The 22,770-nt window shown below is 37.0% G+C and overlaps 1 protein-coding gene across 1 annotated transcript in view; it reads right to left on the reverse strand.

Annotated features, from left to right (window-relative positions):
* ARHGAP10 (Rho GTPase activating protein 10) overlaps nucleotides 1–22,770 on the reverse strand; it is a 146,396-nt gene that overhangs the window by 57,101 nt on the left and 66,525 nt on the right. The window contains exons 8-15 of the mRNA XM_032684673.1: nucleotides 21,231–21,360; nucleotides 19,820–19,926; nucleotides 18,080–18,174; nucleotides 14,332–14,413; nucleotides 13,167–13,209; nucleotides 11,807–11,872; nucleotides 5,460–5,534; nucleotides 215–302 (exon numbers count right to left, since the gene is read on the reverse strand). Of these exons, the coding sequence (XP_032540564.1) occupies nucleotides 215–302; nucleotides 5,460–5,534; nucleotides 11,807–11,872; nucleotides 13,167–13,209; nucleotides 14,332–14,413; nucleotides 18,080–18,174; nucleotides 19,820–19,926; nucleotides 21,231–21,360 (686 nt within the window). The remainder of the gene's footprint in view (nucleotides 1–214; nucleotides 303–5,459; nucleotides 5,535–11,806; nucleotides 11,873–13,166; nucleotides 13,210–14,331; nucleotides 14,414–18,079; nucleotides 18,175–19,819; nucleotides 19,927–21,230; nucleotides 21,361–22,770) is intronic.

The raw sequence follows: 22,770 nt of genomic DNA on the forward strand, positions 1-22,770 counted from the left end.
CAAAAATATCTTGGGGCTTGTCTCGTGAACATGAGTACTAGTGTTTCTACATAATTTTGCTTCCCTCAAGACAAATAAAAAACTGGTATTTGCACAAAATGAACTTCTATTCTAAAATATAGGAAATACAAGTAACATAGCATAACACAACGCATAGGAGAATTAGAATAAGAATTCATAGTCTAAAAAATGAATAAATGAGAGAGAGTCTTACCGCAGATATTGCTTCATAGCACTAGTAATTGTCTTTACTTCCCAATCTACAGGGTTTTCCAGGTCAACTTCATTGCAGGTTTTTGCATCTAGAAAATAATCAGAAAGAAAAGAGGGATGTGAATAAAGGGAATTCTAAATCAATATGCCCTACATGAACAACAACACATTGAATTTGAGCATGTATTTGCTCACATAAACATAGAAGCAGTACATCCTTTTTATTATTAATACTAAGAAGACTTAATATCCAAGCCCCTTTATATACTCTATTTCCATATTTTGTTCTTAGAACTATTTACTGCTAATTCTTTTCTTTAATGAAGGATTAAAAATCACTTCCATGTAAGAAGATTTCTACAGCAATTGAAATTTTCACACCTTTAATTAAACAGGCCCATGTACACAAACACAGAAAGATGTACAAAAATGGTTTAGGAAAAAAAAAGATCCTCTAAGTACAACTTATCTTTTCCTCCTTTCTTTCATTATTTAAAGTGCAAGTACACTAATAAATATATTCAAATTTTCTCCATAGTTTTGCTTGTAAACTGTCGATGAAAACAGTTTACTGCCAAAGTGCAGTATGACCTTCTACATTGTGTGAAAACCTTTAAGAGGGGTTTTAAAAGTAAAAAAAAAAGACTCTTTCCTGTCAGTAAGTTTTGTCTACAAGATGGCCTGAATGTTTCGCTCACAGGACAAAAAAATACTCGTTGGTTTGACCATTTGTCAGGTTCACAGAACTCCCACCTTTTACCAGGTTAGTTGGTAGAGTCTTGTAACAAGACTGGTCAAACTGACTAGTTTGTCTGATTGACCCATCAGGTTAAAGAGTTTTTGACAGAAGATAGAAAACAACACAGCACACTGGAATGTTGTGCAATCAAAAAAACACCTTTTTGACCTCAAAACCGGAATCAAGAGCTGGTTGACGTGAGAGGATCACATGTATATGGCCAGACTAGCCAGTGTATTTGCTAACTTAAAGGGCTTGAGCTTATCTTATTATTACTGCTACATATTTCTGTCAGTCATTACAGTGAACTGCAGCAGTAGCTGACACAGATTACGTGTTGACCAGTTCATACAATTCAGAATTCATTTGTTACTTGGCTTGTCAGACAAACGACAGACCCATCTAAAAAATCAAATTAGGATCCCTGATTAAAGGTGCAGTCCTTTTACTGGGACTAAATAATTTTGTTCTAAAAGCTGTGCCAAGCAATTATTTCTGTAACTGAATATTCTCCCTCATTATATCAATTATTTAAATCTCATTTTAAAATACAAGTCAGATAACATTTTCTAGCAAACTGTTACTAGACAACCACCACCCAAACTACTCAAGATTGTCACAGGAATAAGCTTCTTTTTCCCTCTTTTTTAGCATGCTAGCTGTTTCCATGTTCCAATTCTCTTTTTTGAGAAGAAAACCTGTCTACTGAATTGATTAAACAAAAACTGCCATCACATCAGAAACTGGCAAAATCTATGGGGATTTTGTCACTGAACCACTATGTAATATCCATTTCTTAAATAGCTGCTTCATAATGATCAACCTCCTTTACATTCAAAGTATGCACTCTGTTCATTGAAATTTGTTGATGAATTTCGAGAGGAAAACAACAAGCGTCTGAATTCCAAAGCAAGCCTCTTGAAATAAAAAATAGAAAGTATTGTTGAAACATTTCATTATCTCTTGGAGAACAAAAGAAAACAACAACAACAAAAAAACCACTGGCCCTACTACCAATCCCCAGGACCCCCAATTTGACTGTAGAAGCCATCAAGGCTTAAAGACTTTTTCCACTTTGGGTTTGACAGTTGCTCTGTGCCCCACCACCCAAGGCATTTCACTGTGCCTGCTCCACTTTCCCCCCCTACTTCAAAGACCCCAGACCATTATAAGAACTAGAATTAAAAAAAAAAATTACTCTACTAGTTTTCATGTTACTTGTTCACATAGCAGCCGCTGTGCACTGAACAGCAACTTTACGTATATAAAAATAACTGTGCACATTTATGAAACAGCTTCTGACAGATCAGCTCTAAATTTTATGCAAATCTTTCTGACAATAAGGGAGCCAGAGTTTATAAAAACAGTCCAGTTCACTAAACTAGGTTAGGAGGAGACTCTCTCTGCTTTCATATGCAGTATGTCCCACTGTAGGTCTGTATGCACTGTCATCTACTGCGTATAAAACAATAAGGAATTTGATGTAACTGTTTTGGAATCTGCTAGTTTTGAAAAGGCAGAAGGACCTGAAAGTTTTCTTCTACAACATGAAAAGTCTGGCATTTTTCATGCCAGAGAGTATCAGAAATCAAACCTCAACTCATCAGTAGAAACTGTAAGTCCTCAGCAGTCACTTCCCCACAAGCGATGGTCTGTATGAAAGCTGACCTATGGAGTGGTTTGTATGAAATCTGTGTAGGCAGTCTATTAAATGAACCACATCAGATCAATAATTGGATCTCAGATCTAATCTATAGATCATAGATGAATCAGGGATCCATCCCTGACACATTTCCAAAACTGAGACTCTTGATGGCTGACAACACACTCTGCATTGCTTATAACAGATTCCCAAAACACTGGAAGTTCTAACTCTGTACCTCTGTTTACAATGAGATATTTCGTTATTTTAACATTTTCCCTTAAAAGGCAATGACTGTTTTCCTTAGCAAATGCCTCTCTTAAATTTAAACAAGATCATTGCCACAAAACAGGCCACCATGGCACAATGCCAGTTACAGGTAACTTCAAAACCTAAGTTAATTGAAAAATTAACTTTTTTTTAAAAAAGAAAGAATTCTATATTTAATTGTTGAGTCTTTTTTTTACAGAAGGCTATGTTTCACTAGATATTTGCATTACAGATGAAAATCTATGCAGTCATAGTATTAGAAAAGCATACGTTGGTCTTCTCATACTCTCGACTCTTCATGTACTTTCCAAAATTCTATAGAAAGTATTCTGAAAAAGAGACAAAACTAAATGGTATTATGTCCCTGGTTACCTTTAGGAAGACTTTTTTTGCACATTGGGCCTTTCCAACTGTGAACCTCACGGTCAATGACAGGTAGCTTAAAATACTTTGAAATCTTATCAAACATTTTAAAATATAGAAAGTTAATATGAGGTTTTTATGATTCTGAAAAAATCTTTCATATAAAAAGGTATCTAAGAGTATGCCCAGAGACAAAGGATTAAAGATTAATCAGTCATTTTAAATTCTCTGTACCACAGTATATCAAAAAGAAACCCTCTTTATTCTTCTCTGAGGACAGACAGATAAAGAGCACAGATAGGATCACTTTCAACAAAACATCAGAAAAGAGCACCTGCTTGCACCCTAACTTTTTCCTGTTCAGTATTTTGCCTTGTCTTGATACCACTGTACTCTTCCTATGTCAAGTAAATATATGAATCTTGGGAATGACAAAAAAAATGGTTTTGATTTAAAAAAAAAACAAAACTAAAAGCAGATGCTGGAATCCCCAGTAAACTCTTCCAGCTGCTACTGAACCACTGGCAACCTGAGTATATTTAATTTGGATACCAATAATGGCAACAAGGAAAATCCTTCTGCCAGACCTGCATGCCCAAGCTAAGCCAGTAACTACAAAACTGAGAAGTACCTTATTATACCAAATACATTTAATCAAGACTCCCTGAGTGACACCACATCAATTCTTCCTATGGTCAGTGGCTAAAGGTGGTTATTGTTTACTGGGGCTAACTCCAACACAGGGCCAGGAGCTGGACTTGATGAACCTGATGGGCCCCTTCCAACTCAGCATATTCTATGAACTATGAGAATCTGTTATAGATCAGTCATTTTTATTAATCCCAGTTCGTATTTCCAAAAAGAGCCTTTTTTCTACAATACTTTAAAGATATAGGCAGGTTTACGTGCACTAATGGAGTACTTCAGGGTGCTGTTAATATTGATTAAAGTAAGACATCATAAATTAATATTTAGCAAGGTCATTATGACAGATTGATATGACATGCAGGTCCTCAAGCCTCAAGATGTCTTATCATTTCTGAAGAGACAGCCTGTTTGAAAAAATAAAGGAAGGAAAAGAAAAAGTCTTACAGGTGGCACTGAACTGACAGCAGCATATAATATAAAAGCGCTTTGTCATTCACATAATGTCTGGGGTAATGAAATGAATTCACTTTCTGGCTTCCTCCAGTTTGCAGTGCCAAAGAACACTGTGTTATCAGCACAGATGGAGCATGCATGGTTCTGGAGAAGAGCCTGGTGCAAACTGCAAACAAGCTTCTTTGCATACCAATGAATCCCTGAGAATCAGACCTTTGCTGTCAAGTGACAGGTTTGGAAGCTCTATAAAAATGAACTAATCCCAGTGGTCTTGTCTGACTGCATGTACTGTCAGTGCTCAGGACAAGAAATGGGGAAACACGGCACATTTTGCAGTCATGGCCACTACTTTGGTGAGAGATATCAGGCAGATGAGGGATTTCATCCAGGTGCCAATACTTTTTTTTTTCTCCCCTAGGGACAGCAGAGTGGCAAAAGAACTACAGTCACTGGGATTAAAGATGCATCAAAATTTCCAGAAAAAAAAGGAAGAAAAAGAGTCGCTGAGAATTATTTTAGCTAACTAGGTACATAAAAGAGCCTAAGACGCTAACCACACATAAGAGCTAAGTTTATAAAAACAAATCCTTTCTCCATCTGTCTCCTGCCTTGACACACAGTTATTATTAATACGTATATCATATTCCTCCTCTTAAACCAAAGAGCTCTTTGCCAGTGGGCTTAAACTAAATGTCTGATTTTGCACAGTGATTAACTAAAGACACGCACGGGCGTGTACACCTGTACATCCTAGACAAGGGAGAAGGAAGGTGCAAACTTCAAACAATGAAGTAACAAGCTTCAAGCTTTCTTGAATGGGGTATTTTGAATTTTCTGTTCAGTCTTCAACTTAGGCTGCTTTAATCTCACTTCCATCAACCTTGCATGAAGCCCATGATTTGCTCCTGCAAGTCCCATAGCAGTTCTGTGAGTGTATTCCTACCAACTAATCTAGGTCTTTCTAAACTAGGGGAACTTAAAATGATATGGTGATTATTTGCATGGACTAAAGCAAACTAGATTTGGCACATATAAAGAACAAGTACTAGTAGACGTTTTAAAAACTAAATATTGACAGTGAAACAGCATGAAATAAAATATTGAAAAAATATTTGTAAAATAGAGGCATACCCATCAACAAACTCAGAAGTCTCTGGACCTTTGAACTCACCCCCACAACTCTGTACAGTCCTTGGTCATTTATACCTATTAAGCAAAGGGAGAAAAAAAAAAAAAAAGGCATGAGATCAACCACAGTCAAATTTAGCATTAAAATTTTTCCCCAGGCAACGAATTCTCCTCAAAGACAGACAGACTAAGCAGTAGTATTAGCAGTCCTGAGAACAATGTTATAAATAAAATATTACAAAAATCCTTTCGTTGTTCTGTGTTTTTAAGATAAGTTCATGTTATGTTTTGATAAAGGTTTCATGTGCCTCGATTCCACTTCAGAAACTAGGAGTAGAAGCAAGCAGGGATAAACCTTTGCTTGAAAAAAATACATAAATAAACTATTGTCTGTTTTCAAATTTTTTAACTTACATTTTGGATACATCAGCATCCACATTCTGACAATGCAAGAACCGAACCAACAAATGCTAAATTAAGATTTCTTTAATAAATTTAATTTTACTTCTTTTTTTCCCCAATATGTGGCGACAAAAAGAGTTTGGATGAAGAAAAAGTTGAGTTTATTCCCAGTCCTCAAAACCAATGCTTTTTCAAGGTTGTAAATGCTTTCCATTTACGATACAAGGCCTGATTCCAACCCACTGTGGTCCACACAGTAGTTACATCCAGAGGCACCACCTCAGGTTACTGAAAGCAATACTTCTGGTTTTGCTTGGGATGAATAGAGTAGCCATAACCAGCATGGTATTTTCAGTCCTCTACTCCCATTCTACATGGACACTGGACCACTTTCCTGTCCTTCCTCTGTGCCCTTCTGTCCCTTTTGCACACACACACTTCTCTACCCCTTATCTTCCCTTGGCTTTTGCTTTCCTTTACAACACCCAGTTTTATCCTCAGGGAAGTAAAACTATGAATATAAATTGAAGGAAAATGAGAGGGAGAGAAGGGGTAGGGAAGAAAAAGGGCAAAATAAGGTATGTCTTTGTCTGATGCATTTTTTCAGAGCCCATATAGTGGGAGGTAAAATATTGCAGTCCTGAAGCTGACACAGATGTTTGAGAGGCCACATAATAAGCAGCCTATCTACAAACACAACCATACTCTACCTTCATAATCACATTGGCTTGGAAGAGTAGAAATGACACAAAATACCTGTGTTTCCACTCCAAGGAAATCTTTTCAAATAACAGATTATGTGGTATTCTTATTCAAAATATCCTTCAACAAAGGAAGACTTGTGGAGAATTCCCAGCTTCAATACTAAGCTGTTCCAACCCAGAGAAGGAAAATTAAAACCAGTCATATGAGAAAAAGTTTCTTCCCAAATAAATATTAGATGAAGTATGTAAAAATCATTAGCCTTTTAATGAATTACTGTCAGACACAGCCATAATACACAGCAATAATTCTCAATATGGTAGAGGGAACTTGGCATTTTTTACCTACTCCTCCTGCCTAGCCATGCTAAATCTTTTCCTTCTTCTCTCTGCAGCCTCCTCAGCCATCCCGGAACTTTGAGCCTGCTGAACTAGTCCTCCCTGTTAGCACTGCTCCTTCCTCTGTCCCAGCAGGGAGCTGACAGGCCAAGGTTGCAGCTTGGTTGCTCCACCTGGGCAAAAACAGCCCTTTTCTCTCCCCAGGATGCAGGCACCACTGTAGTGGTGCTGAGTCTTAAGCTAGATGTCATGTTCAGAGCTGGCTTTATTTTACCTGTGGTCATCAAAAAACACAACTCTAGAGTATGCTCGTAGTTTAGCTGTGCACAAAAGAAAGAACTGAGAAAAACCCAGCTCTGTGGTCACAATATTCCTCTCAAAATATGAAGTTATCAACACAACCAAATAAGTTTTCCATTTATCCCTAGAACAACTGTGATAGCATGCTATACACCACTTGGAGACACACACACAAAAAAACCCAAAACCCAAAACCAACAACATAGTCCTTAATACACTCCAAGGATGCACTAGAAATCTGTCCTGAGAGCAGCAATTACTTTTTACTTCAAACTTCTCAGAGGTGTCCAGGAAAATTCTGGTACCAGAGTAATATCAAGCTTTTTAATGCTTTGCCAAAATACATCACATTTTTTATACAATGACACCACAGAACAAGCCTTCTGCATCATATGCAGGATGCTAAAAAGCTGAATAAATACTGTCACACTCGAATCAACAGGAAGTTGATTCGTGACTTCCTGTGCTTCTAACAGTAAAACTGGGGGGAACCAACTATGCTGACCCCAAACATACATTTATGGGCTTAAAAATAATTAGGTCAAACCACAAAAACTAGTGCTTGCTATTAAAACAGACATGATATGCAAAAGTTTCTGAAATAATGGCAGAATTGAAACCAAGACAATCCTCCAGCAATAATCGTGAGTCTGTGATAGTGATTATCAAATAATTGATCGGTTTCAAATTCATCAACCTGAAAAAAGCACAGCTAATTGCTAGCAGACATCAAGGAGTGCAAAGAGGCATTAATATTTCAACACAGTTTTAGACGACACCTTTAAACATACTTTTGAATGATGTTTTATTTAAAATATACAAACCTGGTTTGAAACGGAACTATTTCTGATTTAATCTGCACATTTCAGATCTTCAGCACATCCAACACTGATAATGCCTGGCATTTACAGAGCACAATTGACAAGATGACTCATTGCAAGGAATAGCTCACCACCGAGTGAAACGCTGAAGGGTTCAGACGCTGTGTCTGCCGGCTCAACCACTATTGGCAACTCCGAGCGGTAAAGCCCCACAGCACAGTTTCCTTCATATTTACATTATCTCAAGATGCTTGGCTGTCTGATACCGGAATTTGGCACAGGTACACAGTTCGGGAAAGATGCTTAGAAATATAAGGTATTGTAAGCAAAACAGTAATCTATACCATTGTAAGCAAGGTACGTAGGCAAGTTTACTTTGTGACTGGCATTGTACATGAGACTGACACGGACTTGTAACATAGCTGCAAATACAACTTTTTATAGCAAACTCCATAGCACGGCAACAGCCATACAAGTGGTGCTCTAAATTCAAGGTAATGCCAGATTTTTATTTTTTTTTTTTTTTTTTTTTTTTTTTGTTATGTGAAAAGGTTTTCTACTTTCCCCTCACCATCTCTGTCTCAGGAGCAGCCAGCCTGGAGACTCAGCTCAATGCTGCCATCTCTCTCCGCAGCTCAGATTAGCAGCTACGGTAGTTCTGAACTCAAGACAAACACTGCTCTGGCAAACACTTTACCTACCACATCCCCACAGAAGGTACAACCAACTACTTGCACACAAAAACACACGCAGAGTCTTCAACACCGACGCAAAAAGCTCCTCGATGTTTCTTAAACATTTACCCCGTTGTATAATTCTCAGTAGCTAATTCTAAATTAAATACTCCAAACGGAATCCCAAAATGCTCTCTCCAAGACAAAACATAGGTGTGCATCCAACCAGCATCATGTTCCATACAGGAGAGACAGGATGTGTATCCTGGTGCCTCAGCATCTCCTACCAGGTAAAGCACAGCCAATGTCTTATAAGGCACTGTTGAACCAGAAGCCTCACATGCATTTTAACCAAGGCACTGCTTTCTAATTCATTCAGAGCAAATAATTTCCTTCTTGGCTTTATTAAAGGGAACATAACTGAGAAAAAAATTATCCAGCCATTGACAAGTTTATGCTCAATATCTCTGCTGTGCTCTTCTCTCTCTGAATACCAGACTACTTCTGCTATGACATGACAAGACTATTCTCAGTTTCCACCCACACTAGACTGTCCTCTCTTTCCACCCACGCCAACCTCACACCCATTATGATTAAAAGAGATAAAAACATGGCACACAAGCATCGTCTCTGAAGAAGCATCTGTCCTGTTTTCTTCTGCTGAACATAACTTGCCTTTGATATATTATCATTAAAGTAAAATAACCAAGTAAAAATTGTTTTTAAGAATAAGTACAGGTATAAAATCCTGCACACTGAAAGATGGATTTTCTTCATCATACAATTATTTGGCCAAATTCTTCTGAGGCAAACAACTGAATGCTCTCCTGGCATTTGTTTAGCGCAGCAGACAGCAGAAGAAGGTCCTCTAGGGGTTTTTTTGTTTTGGTTTTGGGGTTTTGTTTGTTTTGTTTTTAAATGCAGTTGACGTTAAGTTCACAATCAGTAAACAGAAAATCATCAACAGCTGCTTGGAATGTAATGGACAAATCAAGCTTATTGAAACAGAGCTAAGTGGATACTGAGTTCCTGGAAGATAGTACCTCACCTAAATCCATTCCTGAAACCCTGGGAAAAGAAATATTAATCAAACGTGGATTTATGTTTCTTTCTTGAATACTCTCCAAAATAAAGTCAATAGATAGAAGTCTTTTCCATTGGAAGAAATTACCACACTCTGCTGACTGCAGGTCTCCTTTGGTAACTTTAATTCTCTTCCAGTTATGCTGAGAGGCAGATCCCACTACAGGGAGACATGTCTCTCACCCATCTGTCTAGAACAACAAGAGGGTTACACATATATTTTGCATCTTCTTACATGCCCCTAAATGAAGGCATAAAGGGCAGAGTGGACTTAAAACTTCCACTCAGTTTAGCCTACCTACTCACAGCCATGAGAAAAAAGAAACAAAACATTTTTTCAAATAGCCACTTCATGAAGAAAGTGTTCACACTATTTCCACAGTTACATTCTTGTTTTGCTTTCCTTGCAGGGTATCAGAGAAAGAAGGGAAAAAAAAAAAAAAGACTACTCAAAGAAAACTATAGGAACACACTTATAAATAATAAACCAAAATATAGTGTACCATAGACCAAAACTAGCCTTTCATTACATGACCACATGCAAGTCTTTCCATGAAATCTGCCTCATCCACTGCAAAGAGAAGATCCAGTCTATATTGAAGCAGGGTTTTACAGAGAAGGCAACTTATCTGTAGGACACCAGCTTTATCTGCAATGTTTCCCAGCTGAAATATTCAGATTGTAAATGCCAGTAACTGAAATTTAAAGTGATGAGACAGGCAAACCTTATCTGAAAAATATTCAAAAGAACAGAATGAACAAAAATAACACCAGACAGAATATGGTCTAATCTGGAATAACATCTTTAATGCATCAGACAGGGCTGATACAAAAAAGTTGAAGAGAAAAAGGATTTCAGATATTTCTTGCTGTTTAAATGCAGAATTCTCAGTATCACAAAGGCTGCTTGGTCTTACTAATAATATTGTATAGTAAGTGTATACATAGAAAATACTGTTTTTCAGTAATGCCCTGCACTGACAGCAAGTATGAACAACCCATTCTTCTGTTCAGCTATCTTATTTAAGCTGGACGGTGATACAAAGAAAGATATAAGTATTCTGCCCTGGGCAATGCCAGATCTCTAGGAAAAAAAGATACAATTCCTGAAAAAACCTCAGTCTCCCCTTTGGGAGTGGGAAGCAAGGTCAACAATTTAAGAGAAAAATAAAATGTACACAGAGAAATTTCAACATCTCTTTTAACAAACTAAGAAATACACAGCATCCAACTACCTATTTTCATCTCTTCACCTCTTTTAAAAAAAAAAAACCCACAACAAAATAAGCAGGTTCTCCACCCAATACCATGTACAATGCAGTGAGCCTTAAGAGTGGCTGGTCACCTCAAGTTTCAACATGTCCATACAAGGACCATTTTCTCCTCACATAGCAGTGATATCAAAAGCGGATGCCACCCAGTGCCCAAGTTACACAAGGTCTGTGACACAAAGCCTCTCCACAAACAATCCAAACTACTTCTTGAATACTGTCTGCATACTAACCTCTCTCTTCCATCTCCAATTTTGGGAGATACAACAATGAGGATATGCAACAGTAATCCTGACAGCATGTTTGTCTCTGGTGTGATACTAACTCCACCAAAAGGACTTTGATACTTTTTGTAAGTCACTTGCCTGCTCAGCTCCTGTTCTTCTGTCTTAAAGTAACCAAACAGAAATGGAACTCTAAAATAACTTAGTCTGTTCCAACAGCCAAGCAAAGGTACAGGAACTGCCTACAAGACACAGGTTTCTCTTAGCTGTTGCACACAAACATTGGCTGCCTTTGTCAAGAGAGGTGCTATTTCCTGCTTGTGAGCACTTCTTGAAAACACATCTCTTGAGGCAAAGCCATACACAAAAGGCTGGGACTGGACTCCTGACCTGGACAGCGTAGTCAGTGAAATGTCTACTATGTATAAGTCTTTTCCAGAGATCTACAGTACACTTTATCACACAGGCCTTCTTCAAAGAGCAGACCCTTCAAAGAGCTTCATCCTCTTCACTAACAGGTTAGGTTGATCATTACCTCGTGTTTCAACAGCACTGATGCACTTTTTGATGACGGTGAACCCTATTTTATCCAATTGTGCACCTACAAGGCACAAAAAAAAAAGGTTTGAACAGTTTTAAAGCATCATTGCAATTATGTCTTTTCAATGAAAATAAGGCTGGACTTAATCATATAGCTAGCGCTTCTGAAGCAAAACTGTAAATATTGTGGAACGGAAATACTATATCACTTTTTCTAGAAGAATTCTGCTTTTCTCCTTCACAACCCTGCCTAGCCCAGCTAAAGGCTCATTCTTATGGTAGTGGCTTCACTGAATCTGTTCACAGCAGCATCCTTTGAAGAATGGGATCTCTGATTAGTTACATATGTTGGCAGATGCAAAATTGAACTTAACAGTACTTACTGCAACATCGACAGCATCTGAGAGAGTTCACCAAATGGGACAAGGAAGTACTTATGATGAAAAAACATAATTATCAACAGAAGGGCTTTTACTGAGTCCTACCCTAAGCCAAAGAAATTCCCACACTAAAGATACAGGACACATGTATATAATTTCACAGCAGTTAATGATCTGACTACATGGAAGCAGATGCATTAACAGGACAACAGCTGAGCTCCAGCATTCCTTTGTTGTTCCTATCTTACACTTTTTCTTTACATCAAAACTTCATTTAAATGCTTATATTGCAAAACTGCCCTTCCCCCAAACATCTGGCCTTCTTGCTCCTGGGGACCTGGTCTTGCACGATGAAAAGAAAACTCTGTGGAAAAAATTCTGCTAATAACACCATGATCCAGCTTTAAACAGCAATTTAATTACTTTTTTTTTTCAAAAAAACCCAAGCATAAATTGCCTGATAATAAAAGAAGGATACCTGTTTTCATTCATTTACTTAGCTAACAGATGAAAGCTGATGTCTAAAGAAAGCCTTTTCTTCTACTTCCATTTTGGTTTATATTTTAAATGCATGCATTCAGCTTTTTTGCTGACCTTTATGTTCAGCCGCAATTGCTTTTAAGAGCACGCTTACACATTCTAACAGATGTGTGCACACAGTCTGGATTAAGAAATTGGGATGCATTTACATACAAATTCAGCCAGTTTTGAGTCAATTTCAAGCATGAAGTAAACTGGCAAAAACAATCAGACTGATTCTCTAGCTTATGTCCAGTGCTATAATTCTTATATATGCACTAAACTGAGTAACTGTGAAAACCCATTAATTACAAAATCCCCAAATATATTCAGAACTCAAGATTTAAGAGTAAAATATTTAATTAACTTAAATCCACTGGAAAAAAAACCCTACCTTTGCCTTTCTCAATTGTAAAATGTTAACAGAAATCAGCTTTAATTAATTTAAATACTTACTTCCCTCTCGTTTTGCATTTGGTTTATTCAAATTGATGAACATCTAAGACAAAAAGAGTAAAAAGACATAAATTATTTTACAACTTTTATGAAATCAGTTAAAAGGCACCCCCAATCTTAATCCTCAGTAGGCACAAATACAGCTGTTTACAGCTAAAATGTATCACCTTCAACTGCAACAGCTCTAACAGCAGGACCAGAGGTCCATGCCCCCTCAGATAGTAGGTAACTGCACGTTTTAGGGGGTAAAAGTTATTAAAAACTCTCAACAAATACAGTGCCTTGGGGAACAGAACAATGTTAGCTATAGCCACTGAAGTTAATTGTGATTTACATGCTCCACGTTCCTATGTTTTTTGGCAGTTTAATTTCCCACAGTTGCAAGCTCACTCATATTGTTGTGAAGTGCTTTCGTGAATCCTGGGACTTAACGTCCCAGTTCGGCATTCCCAGAAGTTGTAAACTTACTGGGGAGTCCAGCTCCGACAACGTGTCATGGTAATAAACACCTCTGCAAGTGAAACCAGATTTGTGTAACAATGATGCCAATAAAACTTCCTGCTAAAATTCCCACTGGCCAACTACTGGGGACAGGCATGTGACTGTCATTGTCTAGAAAACCCATTATTTCTGGCCCACGAGACCAATATATTTATGATTGCAAGAATAATCTACAGAGTGTTTCCATTCTACAGTTCACATCCATTTCCTTATGTGAGCCAGAAATTAAGCAAATTCAAGTACAGCCTCAGTCCCATTGAGAAGAACTGTTTTGATCTAGTTTAAAAAAAAATAATACCATGTAACTCACTCAAATTTTGCCATTGCAATAAAGTATGTCAGCATAAGACTAAGTGAACATGCTTATACTAGACATTTTCTAGAACACCAATATTATCATTGCAATGGGAAACCTTTTATAAAAATTGATGCTGTCATTACAATGAAAAATATCTCATATCAGCATTAGCAGTTATCCACACTGAGCTTTACCAAGTTACTCATCTCTCCTGAGTTTTATTTCACTTTTATTCTTTATTCATTGAATCTATCATTTTGCAAACTACATAATCCCAGTTTACTAAAGTATAAATGGGATCAGAAAGCAGAGGGTGAGAGAATTCTCCATTATAGTATTAAAGAATATTTAAAAAATGACAGTTACAGCTTCTTTTCCATCCAAGGCTTCCATCCATAGCTTCCTGTCTTCCTCAGAAAATGCCTGCATGGTCACAGGAACTCCAGGCCTGCAAATGTACCAACAACAGAGTAACTGCACTCACCAGCAACCAAAAAATTCTTGTCAAATTCTACTTCCAACTACAAGCAAAAGCCCATTGCATTAGAAGTCAGGAAGTTTGTTTGTTCATTTTTTGCTTAATAACTAAGCACTGCTCACCTTGAAAATAAAAGGTGTAGAAGGGATACACACTGTAGGAAATAGGGAGAACAGGGAAGAAAAAGGAAAGCAAATGTAATCTGCAAACTATTTCAAATAGCTCATTGTTGATCTCTTGCTGATTCTAACACTTGCTAGGAGTTACTGAGTTTTCTGAATTGTAAATAAACTTGGTCTTGCATTGCCAGTAGATTAAAAATTTGTTAACTTACTCAATACGTGATCTTTTGCTTTAAAGCAGCAACAATGATTGCAGTTTGCCACTAAATATCTTATAAAAATAATCAAGTCTTAATGCAGGATCTCATTACAAAACTCCACTATTACAACTTTCCTAAAAGGGCAAGGATGGGCAACTGTGGGATGTAGGGATTAGTGGAACAGACATTAACAGAAATCTACTTCTGAGTTTATATCACAGAAAAGTAAACAGAGTAATCGTGTGGTTCAGCACAGCATACAAAGCAAGGAGAGTTAAAAGCAGAACAGGCTATTTGGGTAATTATTTTTCTACCAATTAAAAAAAAAATCATTTTATTCAGCCTGCCAGTACTTTTGGTAAATTTGTAAATCTCATTATATAGAGATGGATAGAAACAAAGAACTAAATCATAACGTTCTCTCTCTTTTGTACGATATCTATCTTCAAGTAGCAAAATAGTCATAGGGGAAAACGTTGTATGAAAATAACAGCACAGAGAAAACCAGCACAAATCCCATTTTTATGTAAAACTGTAACAGTCTACACACCACATTCACATTTTTACAGTTAGAGAAACTTCTAGTTCAGTTTAACCTTGCTATAAATTTTATCAAACCACACAATTTAGTCACAGCATAGAACTCCACAAACACAAATACCTCCTGCTCAAAATCTCTTTTCAGACAACATGCGATGACATTAATTTCAGCAATTAATAACCTTTAAGACTAAAACAATATAATACTGGTATTAGCAATGACAGTAAGCAATGCAGCTTCTCAAGCCATACCAGTTTTTTTCCAGTGGGAATGGGTCTGGCTGCAGCGCAGAACTGCAGCCATCATAAACATGCAAACTTAATCACTCACTGAAAAAAAACATCCACAGTAAACTAACTAAAAACCCCCACGTGCTCATTTGTTTCTTTCTTGTCTACTTCCTTTTACTAGTTTAAATTACAACTTACGCAGGGAAAATGTTCCTTCTTTTCACTAAATTACAATAGTCAAAGTATCCAAGAGTATCACCTAAAGGCAATACCTCAAACTCAGTATATACTGCATGAAATACTATTTATTTGCCTACAAATTAAAGTCAAAAGAGACAAAGCCTTCCCTCCTCCTTGTCCCGCATTGGAAAAATTAAAATCTAAGTAGTATTTCAGCTCTTTATCAATAGAATATCTTTTTCCTACACCAGAAGAACTCTGCTGTCTCCTTAAGATTTAAATTACTCTATATTTATCACTAGTCACCTTCAACTAAACATGATGGAGTAGTAGAAACAGAACAAAAACATCACTTCCCAGAGACTTAGCCAGGAATCTAGCCCCTCAGAGCTTATAGTCATAAGTATCAGATTTAAAAAAAAACAAAACAAAACAAAACAAAAAACCCCTCAGCTTTCCTTTTAAAAGAAAAATATGTAAATTTTCAGTTGGCTCCAAGTAATGCTCAAGTCACACACAAGGTTGAATGTTTGTTACTGAAAAGCCTTTCCTAAAATTTTACGACCTTGCCTCCTTCCAAAGCACAGTAACAAAAAAAAACCGTGCCCAGCCATCAATCTGTATGTTATTTTTTAACTTGGACAAGCTGAGGGATAAGTGTGCCCTGAACTGATACCAAGGAAACAAGCTAATGGCCTGCAGCACAGAACTAATCTCCATGGGAACACCTCAGTACTACACACATATATTATTAAAAGAAAAATGTCTGATATCAAGGTCACAGTGGACCAGTTGTGTCTATTATATCTAGACAGGAAGATGAATTAGACTTTTCCCACTTTTACCAGAGAAAAGAATGAGAAAATGTTTTGGAGGATCAAGGAAACACTGCTCTCCATCCTTCTCTGTTTAAACTTGAGGTACCCCACTGAGCAGATGACACACAGGGGGGGACAGACTGACATTTCTCATGCTACTTTTTAACAACTTTAGCAGACTCAGTTTGAAATCTGTTATCCAAACTGACCAATACACTGACACAAGAGGAGCTGCTTCCAAGAGTATAAATCTTTACTCTCCTACTCTTGGAACATTGTGTTAGAATAGTTAAGCCATATCCTTCTCAAGTTAAAAATGCAAGTTCAAACCATGCTGTAGACTGGTGGCAAATGCCACCTGAGCTGTAAATGAGTATCTTGTCATCTGCCACGTGAGCTAGAAGTTTTCTGATGCAGTGATAGTTTCACATCCCTTGACCCATTGCTTGCTATAGGAATGGACATGCCTCAGGCAGGCCAGTCTCACTAGGCATAGCCTTGGATCTAAGTTTGTGCTTGTGCACATCATCCTTATCACAAACACATTCACAGATCATAGCAGTCATAGGACAGAGGGGCCTGACAGCACTGGTCACTTCAGCCTTTGAAGTGAAAAGCACTAAGAATTTGATAGGAAAAACAAAAACAAAAATCCCATAAAGTTTGAAGACCTACTACACTATAAATTAGAATACAGTTAATTGGTATAAGTAAGGAGCAAATGTATACCTTAAAAACAGCTCAGAGCAGAGTGGGAAGGGGGTGGAAATGTTAAAACGCAGCAACAGTCCACTAATTTATATCTAGCATTTAATTCTAGATATGATCCATTTCTGCATAAATACAATCTGCATCAAGAAAATGTAGCATTACCACACCTGTATTTATTTGCAGTGCCCTATTAAGTTGGATTCTCTCACCTTCATAAATGAAGGAGACTACAATGCCATTGAAAACAAATATTTATCATATTTTGAGAGCCTCTAGTGAAAAAAGTGCACAATTATTTTCTTTTGAAATAGAGCAACAAAATGGTGGTGCTTCAGAACAACAGTGGCAATGACGTTCAAGATGCAGTGGACGATTGTACCAGCCACAAAAGGCCTCAAAATCTTATTTTCAATCTGAAAATCCAGCATTTATCTTTAGCACCACATCATTTTGGAAAGCAAGATTGTAGCACAAAATGGTCACGATTATATGAATTATTACTGTGACCGGTCTTTCATCATAGCAACATGTATTTCAATTTAAGCCATATATCTTCACTACCATAACAACAACTCTTAATAGTTTCTCAGATTTTTTTCTGTGTTTTTCTTTCATGTGAGCTCAGATGACATCTGCATTTCAGCTTAATTCCTCCCTGCTTCACCTACACACAGCTGAGGTAAAACTGAGTGAGCAGTGGTAGTGTTTGCCTGCCCCTCCAGTGACCATTTCCCACTGGCAGTCTGAACGAGCACTGAGGAAATCAGAAGAAAACACAACAGTAATTTTACTGCAGTAGTTTTAACTGCTTCTCAGTGTGTTTCACAAGCTTACCTGTCTGAAGCTTCTAAGTCAAAACAGAATCGTCTGTCTATTGTATCTATATTTCTTTTGGTACAATAGGTAAGGATGAACAGTTCCTCATCGCCCTGTGAAAAGAAAGTTTTTATGTGCTTGACCCAGTAATTGAAAGCTCCAGTTAGCCAGTTGTACAAAACAAGTAAGGTAAATTTATACTAAAATAATGGTAAAAGCTATACTGAAAATTGACACTTGCAAAAGAATTCGTTCATGTTTGCTGTTCACTTCTCTGCACAACAACGAGTTCTGTGGCCATTTATGGGACATAAATGCAAAAATATTGAGTCTGTTTCAGGTGGAACTTTACAGCATGACTCAGTACCACAGTAAGTTGAACTAACAAAAACTATTTTGCCATAAAGATTTAGCACCTGTTACAATATAAGCATACAATAAGAGACCTTTCCCATTTTTTGTCAGACACAGTGATCAGTGATTTCTGTAGTAAAGGTTATTGCTACACCAACTAGAACAGTGCTCTTTACTATCTGTAACCTGTCTTACAGAAGCATTTCTCTCTTCAAGACCAATCAGCACTAGGATCTTTTTTTACCCAGAAATCACATAAACTCATTTGTGAATGAGTTGTATCAGATTTAATCAGGACTAACTGTACATTTTAATTATTTACTGTCTTTTTCAGCATCTCTGACACAGAATATTGTCACTGAAGGAGTAATTGCGTTGAGGGTTTCCAAATGGGAGGTCTTTTAATATAGCAAAAATGGCTTCAAAAGTGTTTCAGAATGCTGAATGCTTAGACACATACTATATATTATATTAACTAAAAAGGCTTATTACAATTAGAGTAAATCAGGATAAAAAATTCATAGAAGTACTGACATGATTAAGGAAGCCAAATACCACTAATTTTCAGTACATCAGGTTTTCCAGAGCTTTTGAAAGGTTCTTCCAAGTTCAACAGATGTGTAAATATACACGTCCTCAAAATGATGAAAGCTATCTCCCCTCTGCTCAAACTAATAAGATATAATAACTTGATAAAATTACAACAACATGATCTTCTATCCAAATTTGAAGACAGGACAGGGTGCTGCATTTACAGGCATATTGACTCAAGCATTATTTTCCACCTTCAGATATCTTTTTTCCTTGCAACAAAATGCATTTCATCCATATTAATGCATTCATTCAATGTGTCATCTCTGAAGGTGCTGAGTGCCATCAATTCCCAACTACTTCAGAAGGAATTAAAGCCATTTAAAGATCAACAAAGTTTCAGGTCTTGAATATTTCAGATACTATCAAAGATACCTGAAATTACATTCAGTTATCAGTATGAATTATATCCCTATGAAAATCCACTTTTCTAATCCCACTTCTTACATCTCTAAAAAAAAAAAAATCTAACTGGAGCATCTAAGAAAGAAATTTTTAAGTCTATCATATTTTCCTGATTTATACTTTAATAAGTTAAATGCCTCATGAATAATCCAGATTCTAAATAGTGAAACATTACGTGTTATCAGTACCATGTCCTCTGGTCTTCTAAAAGGAAGCAACTGGAAAGTCTACAGAATTCCTGTCCATTAATCCATCCATAACTTAAATGGCAGAATGAATTGCATGAGGAAAGAAGAAAAATAGGGACAAGGAGGGTAGAGAGAGAGAGTTCTTGACACATCTTATCTGACACATCCTCTGATCTTGATACAGGACAAGTATAAGAGTGGAATACAAAAATACACTCACAACTTTCCCTCCTGATCTGTGTTCAAATGGGATCATTGTGAACTTCTTTGTCTCTTTCCTATACATGCAGTAGTGCTTCACCCAACTGGAACCAAAGGGAGCGGGTCCTACATAACAAAAAAGCATTAAATAAGATTTTTTCCAGCTCCTGTGTTTTCTTCTCCCACTTTTTAAAATGATACTTCAGAGCCTAACAATTAACTCCTAATAATGCAGTATTTAAAACAAACATATGAATTAATAATATAATACAACATAATACAAATGTTAACAGGTGCTTACTCTTCTAAAAACTGATAAATGTAGTATTTCACATTTATGCTTAATGACAATTGTAAAGAGTAAAAATATGTAAAAATTACATATCTTTGTTTCATGACTATAGACAAAATAATATTTCCCTATAAAATAAATACCCCTTGGAAACTTTATTTAGCGGAACATGGACAGCTAGATTTACACTTGGTAACTTGAAGCTAAATAACCACAGATTGCAACCTGTGTTGCAAGTTCTACAATATCTACTGATTAATCTACTGATTAAAGTCTGATCACAACTTCTGACACCTAAAGTCACTTCTAACTACTTAGCAGTGCACACCTTACATAGAACATACATACTTAAGAGCCCAGCCTACTGCATGGAGTATTGTTGAGATTTGCATCATAATGTTAACTGTTCAAACTTGGATTCTGACCCTACCTATCTGCTCACTTCTATCGCTTCCCATTTCCTAAAAAAGGTTTGCAAAGCAATCTTCTTCTTCTATAAGGGCAGACAGCTTAAAAATATGACTTAGACAAAATGTTTAAAAAAAGATCACTTTATTGTCATTCCTTGAGCAGCAAGTGCTCTGCATTTGGCTTTTTTACTAGTGTGAGAAAGATTTATAATTGTTTGAAGTATTGCCAGGATACTATGCGTGTGACATACACTTTCACAGCAAGATTTTTAACAGCAGCTACCAAACATATGGCCTGCTTTATTTGACCTTATGATCACAATTAGGTACTGAAAGCATATCACTGAATCAAGGAAATGACCCTCAATTTCAGCATACTAAACTAGCCCAATTTTCAGTGGTTAATTTGACAACTCATGTTGTCTGACAAAAAAATGTTGGATAGTTCTAGGGGAGGTCATTAGTAGGGGATTAAAAATAACATGAAATCCATTCTTTGGTCAACTAAAACTTCCCCAAATTCAGACACGTTTACTAAGAACTGTCACATTTTCAGCTCCATGTCCTTTTTATGAGCCAAAGTAACACTTCCATTAGAGGCTTTGAACATTTACTGGGATGACTGTTTAATAAACTGTAAACACTTTTTGCTTCTTTATGTTACCTGTAGAAATAAGATTTGCCTATATGCACAATATGGGCGCTATGGAATACAAAATACACCTTACTTTTTTCCTGTACATAGAGGTAGCCTTCCATCGTGAAGTGATTTGCTCTTTTATGCTCCTGAGGATTCCTTCTGATCTTGTTCATGAGCTCCTCTACCTCTGACCTCGTTCCTTCAAAACGATTTCGTGTCTAAAAGAAGACAGCAAAAGCTCTTTAGTAATGAGAGTGGAAGAAAGACTTAGTCTTTCTGGCAGACAGGAGTTATAATCATGAACTAGGTTTGCATGGCAAGGTTTTGGTGTGCAGGGGTGCTACAGAAGGGGCCTTTGTGAGAAGCTGTCCCCTCTACACCACTGAGGGGGAGAAGGTAGAGAAAATCAGCAGTAAAGCTAAGCTTGGGAGAAGGGAAGGGTGGTGGAAAGGTATATTTAAGATTTAGGGTTTATTTCTTGTTACCCTGCCCTAATATGGTAATAACTTAAACTGACTTTCCCCTGTCAAGTCTGTTTTGCCTGTGATGGTAATTGGTGAGGGATCTCTCCCTGTCCTGATCTCAACCCACAAACTCTCCAGCTGAGGAGGGGAGTGACAGAGCAGCTTTGGTGTTCACTTGCCATCCAGCCAGGGTCAACTCATCAAAAATAACTATAAAATGAGAGAATGACTCAGGCTATTTTAGGACAGTCAGTGCACAATTTCCATATATATTTACTCTCCAGATTTTCTGACATTCTTCAAAATTAATGTATGGTTTAGATATTGTGGAAAGCACATAAAGAGTGCCAGAGTAGATTTCTACAACAGTGAGCTGACCTGTTCAGAAAGAAGTGAAATACTGAATGCAAAATTAATTTGGATATTCAAGTTTCCTTACAGAAATATTACTACAGATACTGGTTTAATTCATTATATTCTTACTAGCTGTCAGGAAGCAGAGGATTTTCTGTGGTTATTGAGGAAAAAAAAATGATAGGAAGGTCATCAACATATACATGCCAAATGTTTTGAGCACACACATGCAGAAACAAAAACAAACCCAAAAAAACCTCTGAAAGTCCAGCTGATTATTATTCCTGAATGTCAATTCCAAAGTCAGCAAGCAGCCAGAAGAGATTTATTAGAATATTAGGAAAAACAAACAGAAAGTAACCACACAATCCACGAATTATACAATGGGACTACACAAAATAACAGAGCAGCGCACACCTGACACAAGAAACTCTTCAGTTTGCTCTGAAAAACACTGATAAGTGGCCAATGAGCAAATAAAACCAAAACAATCACAACAATAACTCGTTTTCTCCACATATGCACCTGTCCAAACAGCAAACACTGAAAATACACATTTAAATTCCATCAGGTACTTTGCCCAGCTGGTACCCGTGTTTTGAGGAAAGCACATACTTCCAGATGCATGCTTATGTGTCTTGTTTTCTGAAAGCACTTTTACCTTTCTGAAAACGGATGAGCTTCTGAAAATGTTGCCTCACCCATTTTATTTTTTCCCCAGGATAAGGATACACTGACACGAGTATAAACAAGTCTCAGTGTTTGTATATAGACAGTTCCAACACCATACTCCTGACTGGCCATCTGTAC

This window comes from Chiroxiphia lanceolata, chromosome 4 (assembly GCF_009829145.1).
Source record: "Chiroxiphia lanceolata isolate bChiLan1 chromosome 4, bChiLan1.pri, whole genome shotgun sequence".
NCBI classification, from domain to species: Eukaryota; Metazoa; Chordata; class Aves; order Passeriformes; family Pipridae; genus Chiroxiphia; species Chiroxiphia lanceolata.